This window comes from Mesoplodon densirostris, chromosome 12, assembly GCF_025265405.1.
Source record: "Mesoplodon densirostris isolate mMesDen1 chromosome 12, mMesDen1 primary haplotype, whole genome shotgun sequence".
In the NCBI taxonomy this organism is placed as follows: domain Eukaryota; kingdom Metazoa; phylum Chordata; class Mammalia; order Artiodactyla; family Ziphiidae; genus Mesoplodon; species Mesoplodon densirostris.
Genome location: NC_082672.1, coordinates 35,606,865 through 35,618,564, shown reverse-complemented (window position 1 = coordinate 35,618,564; position 11,700 = coordinate 35,606,865). Strand labels below are relative to the sequence as shown.

The window sequence follows — 11,700 nt, the reverse complement described above, 5'->3', positions numbered from 1 at the left end:
TCCATTCTCTACATCTGCGTCTTTATACCTGCCCTGCCACTAGGTTCATCAGTACCATTTTTTGAGATTCCATACGTATGTGTTAGCATACGGTATTTGTTTTTCTTTCTGACTTACTTCACTGTATGACAGACTCTAGGTCCATCCTTTTACCTCTTGTTGTGATAGGTTAGAATTAGGACTTAATTCTTTGACTTACGTTTTTTTAAAGTCTGTATTACTGAGATGATCATAAAAGTTTGAGTTGCACATTATTATTAACTTTACTTTTAAAAGATAGCTAGTTATAAAAGAAGAAACGCTAGCTACTTTTCAGAAAAAAATAAATAGAAATCTGATGTAAAATGCAAACGTATGTCACAGGATGCTTCCTCGGTCTCTGCAGTCTTTGGCAGTTTTGATCACAGTTAAATTTGATTACTACGTAAACTACAGTACTTCTTAACTACTGGTTTGGAAATTCTAGAGCACACAAATGAACTGGCCAATTTTGTAGCTAGTAGACTTTCTATATGGTGGCTATCATTGTTTTGTAGATAATTTAAAATAGAAATCTAATAATTATTTAAAAGATCAAATAAATAAGGCCCAAATTTGTAGAGGGTTAAGGTGAGGAGCATCTTTACTTAAAAGAAGGGCTGTTACCCATGACTTCTTTACTCCAGCTGCTTGGCGCAGAAGAAGAGGACTAATCATACCTTTGCATATTTTCCTGTCCCCTGACCCCTCTCCACTTTTGCTCTCTAAGTTTCATTAAGCTATTTTTGTAAATTATTTCCAGGTAAGGCAAGACAAAGACTTTATGAAAAATAACACCAGAAATAGATTTTGTGTATTTTTTTCTTTAAAAAACTGGTCTTTGGTTATAGCCTAAGAACTAATATGGGAATTTGGGAATTGCTAATAATTTTTAAGCTGAAAGGTGCATATTTTAGTCAGATGTTCAAAATTACTTGTTAAGTACCCAAATAGACTGAAAACTAGGCCAATGAGTTCAGGTATTCAAACGGTTGTTTAAAACTGAAATACTAATAGTAGCCTTCAGAGTAGTTTTGACATTCATATTTAATATCATTTAACTTTTATACATATTAATCATTGGAGTTTTACTTGCAGTACATATTTTTTAAAACTATTTATTAAACTTTCCTTTCCTAGCAATAGCCTCTAAATTTGCGGGTCCACCCCAAACTGTTCCTAAAAGATCTCTTTCAGTCTGTAATGCCTCCTCTAAACAAAGCTCTTTGCTTGAAGAAACAGATTTTTTCAAAGCTCTAATTACTTCTGGTGGCCCTTTGATAAACTGCTGTAGCCACTCTTGTGCCTCTCTGAGACATTCGGTTTCACCTGAAGACTGCAAGACCTCCTCAACCATTCCTATTTGTAAAGCCTTTTTTGAATCCAGCTTAAGGGCCCCACTTAACACTTTGAGGGCTTGTCTACTGCCAATTATTTCAACTAGCCGGGTAGCACCTCCCCAGCTTGGTATTACTCCCATCTCCTTGTGGACAAATCTGATCTCACTTTCGGTAGTCATTAACCTGCAGAAGAAAAAAGAAAAAACTTCATTGAAACTATATATGCTTTAGTCACAAAGCACTACCTATTCATAATCTGATCTGAAATCTCCATAGATCTTTACAGGTAGATGTGTTGTATTAAAAACAATGTTCAAAAAAATCTGGCTAAGTATAGAATTCAATTTATTGCACAGTATTTAGCACTTACCTTTGAAAACATGGTCAACATTCTTGTGCTCGCTTATCTTTTACTTTGCATATAAGAATCTAATCTTTCTTTATGTTTACTTATAAAAGCCCTAAGTGTATCTTTCTCAAGTGAGTGGTGGCCTACTGAGAAAACCTGTATTCAAGTGAAAATATGCGCGTAAGGAATGTTAGGTGCATACCATGAAAAAAATGCATAGTAAGTTAAACTCAGTAGTCCTGGGGGGGGGGGGAAATGTTTGTTTGTTTTTTTAAACTCAGAATTGATTGATCCACTCTTCCAACAAATATTTCCTAAGCACTACCAATGCTAGATGCGGGACTACAGGAATGACCAAAATAAAATCCCTATGCTGAGTTTACATTCCTGTTAGGAAAGACACTGGACGATATAATGTCAGTGGTGATAAATGCTATAAAGAAAATGAGGCAAGGAACTAGAGAATGAGGCTGTGTGTGTGCTATTTTAGATGGAGTCCTCTGAATATCTGAGCAGCTTACCCAAGTGAGTGAGCGATGCAAAATTCTGGGAGGGAATTCCAGGAAGAGGGAATTGCAAGTGCAAAGGCCTTGAAGTAGAACTGCTTAGTATCTCTGGGGAACAGGCTAATGTAGCTTGAATAGAGCCAACAGAGAGTAATGGGGGATGAAATCAGACAGGTAAGCTTATAGGCACTCAAGAGGTCAGGTTTTATTTTTTAAGTGTGAAGCTCTTTAGGAGGAGGCTGACCTAAGGAGTAGTATCTGATTTGTAAGCGTAGCCTATTTAGCATTTAATAGCACACCAACTATTTAAGGAACTTTATGTTAACTAATCCTCAGAACAACCCTATGAGGTACAGTAATACGCTCATTTTACAGAGGGAAACAGAGGCAACAGCGATTAAATAAATAGCGAACCCAAGGCCATGCAGCTATAGCAGGACCAGAATTTTAAATCCAAGTAAGTCAGCTTCATTATGTGTGCTCTTAACCTCACAGTACATAAAATAGTTAACTAGATGAGTGGAAGCAGGGATACCATTGAAGTCGATAGTGGCTTGGGTTGGACTTGAGTGATTTCCTATAGCAGGGACTCATTTCCCCCAAATCTTGGGACTTTTATGAATAGGGGGATTAATAATCAAGTGGAACAATAAAAGGGAATAAACACAAAGAGATTAGTGGGCACAGCAATCACATTTGCCAGTTAAATATGTGTATAGTATTAACAGGCTGCATAAAGCTATACTGTTTAGAGAATGCAGCGTATGAGTTTTATTTGGACTGCATTCTTCAATGCATTCACTATGTTAAAATCTCTAATTTGGACCAAAACTCATGTCTGAATTTTAATTTTTTAAGAAAAATCATTGCTTTCAAACTCCTCATTACAAAAACGAAGACTTGAAGATAGTTCTGGTTTTCCAAAGAGTTCAATGCTTAGCTGCAGGTGGTTTGGTTCTTTTAGCACCAAGAACAATAGACTTTCAGTCTCTGACCCTTTAATCAAGAGAAATATTCCAGTAGAGACTTCTCACAAAAGCCTATTTACTAACCCACTGGGAAAGAGAACTTTCTCTTCACAGCTGTGAGTTCCTATAAGAGAAAATCTGCCTCAATTATGGACAACTGCTATTAGAAGCAAATAGCCATGAAAATAGTAGTTTTCAATAAATAATTTTTAAATGGGAGGGGAGAAAGAACAAGTATCTTAATCTGAATCTAGCCCCAAGTTGTGAGAGGAGTACTGTCTTATAATAAACAGAAATCAAGGTCAAAACTTAAGAAAGTAGAATAGACATTACAATAATGTCTAATAGACTTGGAAATAGGAATATTGTTAATGAAAATCCTATAAAGCTTTTCACAGAATAAATGTGTCACAGTTCCTAATTATATACTGGAATTGCCACTGATGGCTCAGATCTACGCCTACAGTACAGAAAAGGGTTACGTCAGGGAAAGATGCATTTCGAATCAGCTGAACATAAAAGTTGGTTAAAGTTCTAGATGCTGGGATAGTGTAAATGAACTTAGGACAACAAAAGTTATTATATATGTGAGCATATTTATATTTGGAATTATTTGCCTCTAAAGAAGAATGTTTATTACATCTTTATACCATGTGTGGTTTTTCCCTTTTGCCTTATTTTACAAGGTGAGGTATGATTTTTCGAATCATATTTTATAACTAACAAATCCTGAGGTGATCTTTATAAAAATACCTATTGTGATCAAACTCTGACATCCATTCTGTACATGTCATGCCTAGGGTGTACTTGTGTACTGATGTACATATTATCAGTACATTAGAAAATATGACCAAGAAATGTATTAGTGACAAAAGAACACAAAATAGTTCAGTCTAACAATGAGAGAAATATGGAACATTCAGATGATAACCTTTCACAATACTCTTTATTAACCTAAAAGTTAGTTTAAATATAAAATCTTTAATGGTGATAACCAGAATTTATGAAGAAAATGTCATATCAACAAGATGCATCCAAAAACAGAAACTGCTTCCTGATAGGCCTTATAGGATTATACACTAATTACTGCTAGAGTTTAGATGCAGTTACCTGGTACCACCTGTAATGTAATTTAGTGCAAGGGATAATCTATTAATCTATGTAGAAAACTGGAAGACCTGAATCTTAAGATTCTGAAGCCTTATAGCCAACTCATTTATAAAACCATATTAAACTCTCTTATTTTTAAAAGTAAAAATTATAAGTATCATCTGTTTATTAGTGTCATTATTATTGGCGAAGTTGAAAATTTCCTGTGACACCTTGGGGGAGAGGAGGAAATTAATCAAATATGGATATACCTGGTGTTATAGTATGGATGCATCAGTGTTACAGGAAACACTACCCATAACTTGAGGAAGAGTATCACCTTTGACAGGTGTTGCAAAGTCAATGTTGATACCTGAAAAGACTGTTCATTGTGCTACTACTTTCTGATGAGTTAGCTATAAGTTGCAGGACTTTGAACAAATGTATTCAAGAAAAACAATTTTAAAACAATTACCAAAGTTTACTAAAACAGGAAGCTTTTTAGTAAAAGTTATAAAAAAGTTTTTTAAAAATCTTTATTGGGCCTCCCTGGTGGCGCAGTGGTTGAGAGTCCGCCTGCCGATGCAGGGGATACGGGTTCGTGCCCCGGTCTGGGAGGATCCCATATGCCGCGGAGCGGCTGGGCCCGTGAGCCATGGCCGCTGGGCCTGCGCATCCGGAGCCTGTGCTCCGCAACGGGAGAGGCCACAACAGTGAGAGGCCCACATACCGCAAAAAGAAAAAAAAAATCTTTATTATTGGGCCTCCCTGGTGGCGCAGTGGTTGAGAGTCCGCCTGCCGATGCAGGGGATACGGGTTCGTGCCCCGGTCCGGGAGGATCCCATATGCCGCGGAGCGGCTCGGCCCGTGAGCCATGGCCGCTGAGCCTGCGCGTCCGGAGCCTGTGCTCCGCAACGGGAGAGGCCACAACAGTGAGAGACCCGCGTACCGGGAAAAAAAAAAAAAAAAAAAATCTTTATTATTAAAGAAAGGTACTTTTACTGATTTCTGTGGCAAAGAGTTAGAAACACATAAATAACTGCATTGGGATAGAGTAGGAGCTTTGATGTGAAGTGCATAAATGTAAACCAGGCTGCCTGGCTTGGCCACTAGACCAGCTGCATTTTACACCTTGTAAAATACAGCAAAGAAAAAAGACACATGGTATAAAGAGGATGAGGAAGAGTAGATTACTTAACATCCCTGGGCCTCAGTATGCTTGTTTATAAAATAGATATAACAGTAGTACTTATGCCATAGAATTACCATGTGTATTAAATGGTTAATATATGAAAGTTACTTAGAACATATATACACCACAATTCTTTTAAACAGAATCTTAGAGGAATTGTGTTTATATATGTTTAAAAAAAATCAGTGTGAAATTTTCTGTCTGAGCCACATCTATAGAACACAGTATTATTTATACTTTTATTTGGAATATAAAAATTGTATTTTGTAGCCTCACAATGTACACATTAAACTATGTGTACTAGCTTTTATTATCAAGTTGGTTACATTAATAGATAAGTCACTACAAATACAGCAGATGTTTCTGCTAGAAAGACATTATAAAGTTGTTTCCTGGACTAAACTCACTCAGTCCCTAAAGTATTGAATGTAAAAGAGCTATACTCACACCGGAAGCCCAGCAAATAATGATATATACTACCTTTCCTCAATATCTGTTAATGGAGAATACAAAATATATACAATTTTTCATTTCCAAATAAAGGTAGAAATAAAACTGTGTTCTGTTATAGATATGGCTGAAGCAGAAGATTCCAAGTTGATTTAAAAAAAGAAAAATAGACATATATCTCTCTAAGACTAACTTAAGGAATATCGTGCAATATAAGTAAAAGCTGAAATATTTAAAAATTTTAAAGAAAGCAGTCCTGTTACAAAATTAAATCACATGATATAAATTTAAAGTCTGAAATCATTGATTTAAATAAACTTTAGGGCCAGAAACTGCTGGTCCTTATACATGGTATTAAGAACGAACCGGGCTTCCCTGGTGGCGCAGTGGTTGAGAATCTGCCTGCCAATGCAGGGGACAAGGGTTTGAGCCCTGGTCTGGGAAGATCCCAAATGCTGCGGAGCAACTAGGCCCGTGAGCCACAACTACTGAGCCTGCACGTCTCGAGCCTGTGCTCTGCAACAAGAGAGGCCGCGACAGTGAGAGGCCCGCGCACCGCGATGAAGAGTGGCCCCTGCTCGCCGCAACTAGAGAAAGCCCACGCACAGAAACGAAGACCCAGCACAGCCATAATAAATAAATAAACAAACAAACAAACAAATAAATAAATAAATAGAACGAATCAAATACAACAAAGCAAACTGGTGATATGGGGAAATATGGCACATAAAATTATATAATAGCAACAACATATCTGACCACAAACAATACTTTAAAACCATGCTTTGAACGCAGACACTTATTTGTGCATGTACTTTCCTGGCACCTCCTTCCTCCTGTTTTCTACCTGCCATCACAACATAAGATAAATTATGGAAAATAGAAGGAAAGACCCCAAAGATTCTCCCCATAGCTCACTGTTCTGATTTCCTGCTCTCAGCTGATTGTCCTCATGAGGCTCCGTGTATTTTATGCAAAGAGACTGCTTGACTAAGAGAGTATGTGGTTGAATGAGTGAATATTGTGTGTGTGTGTGGTACAGTGAGACAGAAACAGTAAAATGCTTTGGGATTATAGTCTGATTTTAATACTCAGTCAGTAATCCTAGCATGCTCAGAGGTGCATTTTCTTGATATCACAGGCTCTAAAATAAGTCTTTCCGCATAATACAGTGATAACTACAAAACAAAGCAACATGCGTGGGCAGCGTGACTGCTTCCTAAGGTGGACATCTCATATTTAGAGAACAGGCACTGCCGCAGCAAAAATGGAATTTGTTTTCTAATGACTCTGGGATGTGCTGGTTGGTGTGTGTGTGCACGCGCCCATTTGTGCAAGTGTGTATATTATGTGTATTTTGTGTTTTACCTATTAAATTAGTATTTTAAGAAAAGAGCTACCTACAGTAGCTCCCTTGGGACAAGGCTGTTTCTAGCTCCCCTTCTTTGTAATATACTTTGAAGTAATGGGTAGCAGCTGGAAATGCTAATACCTTTGGCTGAGGGTTATTTATATTCATGAAAGCAATGTTAGAGATTGAAAACAAATTAGATAGGCAGGCTCTAAATTGCATAATTGAGAATCTTATTTCTCTAGGGAGATGGAGGAATAAAAATGTATTTTTCATCCGGTGTATAAACAGCTAAATCTTAGATACTCCAAAGAAGAGCAAAAAGAAAATGCAGACAATTCACACACACACACACACACACACAGATACACATCAATGAACATGGGAAAATTTATGCCTCATTGAAACCTTTAAAAATTGCAAATTAAAATAAAATTTAATTTTTGATTATCAAAATTAGATCTTTTAAAAGAGTAATACTCATTGTAAGAAAAGATGCTCTCAAACAGACACTCATATACTGCTGGTAGTTGTATAAAGTGGCAGAATATTTCCTGGAGGATAACTTGGCACCATATATCAAACACCTTAAACATTTTCACATCCCTTGACCAAGTACTTGAACTACTTAATAAGTACTAGGATTTATTCTAAGGAAATAATCCAAAAGAACAAAGCCTTATTTATAAGGCAGTTATCACAGCACTAATCATAATAGAGAAAAATTAGAAACAACCAAAGGAGGATATTTTAGTAATCCAAACTGATGGAATATTTTAAATTTATTAAATTCATGTTTTCCAAGTACATTAAATATAAACTATATGTCATATGATCCTAATTTTAAAAAAATAGTTATACATCTGTTTTAAAAAGATGTGAAGAAAGCACACCACAGTGCTAATGCTAATTATCTTTGAATGGCAACAACTTTAATTTTTAGTCTATAACTCACTGTACATTTAAAAAATTTTTTAATGGACAGTAAGGTATATTTTACAATATGTAAAATATTTCTGAAATAAGTATTTTCAAAATAATCTAGAACCTTGTTATTCAACGTGTGGTCTGTGGACCAGCAACATCAGCATCACCTCAGGCTTCACCCCTGAGATGAAATCAGAACTGCATATTATTAATAAAATCCCCAGGTGATTCATATTCACCAGAATGCACACATATCCTTTTACAACCAGAAAGCACAATAAACATTTTAAAAATATCATCACCTGTGTTATTTACTATTGATGTTATAACAGAAACTTACTGGCTTAAAAATAAATTATCTCAGTTCTGAATGTGAAGAACTCTGACAACTAAGTGCAGTACATGATTTCACAGTGGAGGAAAAGTCCAGGAGTGCTATACTGGATATTACTGCTGAATCGACACAACTGGGATATGGATAGTATGTTAGATAAAAGTATGGCATTGATGTTAAATTTCCTGCATTTGACAACTGTGCTGTGGTTAAATAAGGAAATACTCCAGTTCTTAAAAAATAATATATATTTATGTGAGTACGTGTGTGTTTAAAGGAGTAAAAGGGCAAGACATTTGCAACCTACTCAAATTTCTCAGAAAAAAATTATTATATATATAAAACATACGTACACACACACACACACACACACGAGGTGAAAAACAAAACAGCAAAGTGTTAAAAATCGGTAAATTTAAGTGATTATGTAGTATAGGAAAATTCTCTGTCCCGATTGGTTCCGGGACCCCCCACATATATCAAATCCTCAGATGCTCAATTTCTTCATATAAAATAGTATTTTTATGTAACCTACACACACCCTCCCATATACTTTAAATCATCTCTAGATTATTTATAGCTAATACAATGTAAATGCTATGTCAACAGCTGCAAGCACATGGCAAATTGAAGTTTTGCTTTTTGAAACTTTCTGGAATTGTTTTTCCAGAATATTTTCAATCCTTTGCTAAATCCTTGAATTTGGAACCCGCAGATACAGAGGGCTGACTATATTTCCAAACAAAAAATGCAATTCCAGTTTCTCTCTTATACCAAATTAAGTAGCAAAAAATAAATATTAGACATGTAATTAAACTGTTTACATGCTTTTGATTGCCAAAAGTTGATGCTGAAAAGCCAAGCAGTCTGAGTTTGTCATTTTCTATTTTCTAGGGTAGTTCTGAGAGATTTTCTTTTCTCTCCTCTTTGTCCCACCTCGACCCCCTTTTTTTGAACGACATGGAATAAGACAGAAAGCAGAATCAAGGAATGAGTGTTCTAAGTACCTCCTAAAACACATTCTGGAAACTTGAGCTTGAAACCAATCTAAGAAACCATACTATAGTTACACTTAAAATAATGTTTATATCAACGAACCTTTATAAATGTGGTGTATATAGGAACTCTTATTGTTTTCTAAAAAGTACCTAAATAAAAGTTTAAAAAGAGTTACAAAGGTAGCTTAGAGTAACAAAGTTACCAAGTTTAATTGGTGATCAAATAGGAATATAAAAGCAAAAAATCTGGCAACTATATTCTCTATGCCAAGCCCATATGATGTAGGTGGAATGGTCCCACAAAGATGTCTGGGCCCTAATCCCTGGAAGCTGTGCATAGTAAACATAGTACAAGGGACTGTGCAAATGTAATTAAGGTTATATACATCAAAATAGGGGCATTATCCTTGATTACCTGAGTGGGCCTAATCTAACCACATGAGCTCTTAAAAGCAGAAAACTTTCTCCAGCTGGAGTCAGAGAGATGCAGCAGAGGGGAAAGTGAGAAAGATTCAAAGTATGAAAGGAACTTAACCCACCACTGCTGAAGGGGGGGCCACATGGAAAACATGAGAAGGAATGCAGGCATCCTCCAAGAGCAAAGACTGGCCCCTGGCTGACAGGCTGACAGAAAAACAGGGACCTCAGTCTTACAAGTGCATGGGCTGAATTCTGCCAGCTGTAACCAGGATGAACCTGGAAGTAGATGAGCCCTCAGAGCCCTCAGAGCCCAGTCCAGCCAACATATTGATTTGGGCCTTGTGTGACCAGGTTTAGAGAAGCCAGTTGAGCCCAGCCAGATTTCCAACCTATACCTCTGTGAGATAAACTGATGTTGTTATAAGCCACTAAATTTGTGGTAATTTGTTATGGCTGCAATAGAAAACTAATACTCAAATAAATATTTCCTTAATTTATATTTCATTCTAGATATTTTAATCAAGACAAATTTTAAAATTTGAAGCAAATGATTTTAACACAGTTCTAGCTTTTTATTTCCTCATCAATTTTGTCACTAAAGGGAAAGATAATGTTAGAGTGACGAGACTGTGAGCACTGTAGAATGTCATTTTTTAATTCGTAAGTTAATGTTTTGCTTTAGAAAATGTTTTTAAAAAGCCATTTTCTCTAAGAAAGTTTAAATGAAAATTATGACTCAATTGAAGGCAATTTAGTATGAGGGTCTATATGTGCCATGTAGACCTGTTTCTGACATTAATTCATTACATGTATTATCAGCTGGTGCTTAAAGGGTTTTGGGGCAGGGAGTAGGATAATGCTAGAATGGTGCATGAGCTCAATTCTTTGGAATATTCATATTAAGATTATTTCTCTTCTTCTTCTGTCAGTTGAGTGAATTCCAGGCAATTCTCCAAGGTAAGAAAGTTAAGCTAAAAAGAGCCAACCTAAGGAAGGAACTTATCTTTTTAGCAGAATGCTATGAAAGCTTTTGGTGGTTTTTTTATAACAAGCAGGTGTTTTTATAATATAATTTGTCATAGAAGATAATTGACAGGGTACTGATCAAGTTGGGGGGAAAATCAGCTAGAGTAATTTGTATTGATTTATCACTACCTTGTAACTGTGGCTAGTAATGTACTTCAGTATACAACCCTCTCTATTAGCCTTTATCTTTTAAGAACTCTTGCATTTAGTATAAAGATTTAAAAGGGCTGAATAGTCTAGGACAATGCTTTTCACACTTCTATTGTGAAGGATCAGTTTCTATTTTTTTTAAATTTCTTATCAGTTGTGAATCAGAAATTTTATAAAATGTAATAAAACTGTATTACTAGAAAAATCAAACAAAACCCCAAGGCATACAAGTTTCTTAAATGGCAGTGCCTAGCTAGCCATGGTGCTAAACTATGTTTAATGAATGACTCTACTGAATGCAATTTAATATGAGGGTCTGTATATGCCAAGTAGTTGGTCCACAAATGAATATGTCTTCATTGGAAAAGTGACTGTATCTGGTTATGTTACTGAATATATCTGATGAGGGCAGTACCCCTCAGACAACTCATAATCAAAGAAACTAAATATTTTATGAGGCTCTAGGAACACATGATGCTTCATTTAGAGAATAACATAGCAAGGTAAATTAGCAGTATTAAAGGAGTAAATAATCTCTATTTTTTCTGTGATTTTGCCTTTTGGCCTAAACCCTAACTACAC

General features: G+C 35.9%; 1 protein-coding gene across 5 annotated transcripts in view; it reads right to left on the bottom strand.

Annotated features, from left to right (window-relative positions):
* Positions 1 to 1,047: 1,047 nt before the first annotated feature.
* Positions 1,048 to 11,700, bottom strand: part of ECHDC1 (ethylmalonyl-CoA decarboxylase 1) — a 40,634-nt gene continuing 29,981 nt past the window's right edge. For 4 of the 5 annotated variants that reach the window (XM_060114687.1, XM_060114686.1, XM_060114689.1 and 1 more), the window contains one exon: positions 1,048 to 1,541. In XM_060114687.1, coding sequence (XP_059970670.1) covers positions 1,133 to 1,541 — 409 coding nt within the window. In that variant the 3' untranslated portion in view covers positions 1,048 to 1,132. The remainder of the gene's footprint in view (positions 1,542 to 11,700) is intronic. The other variant, XM_060114690.1, reaches the window with a different exon arrangement.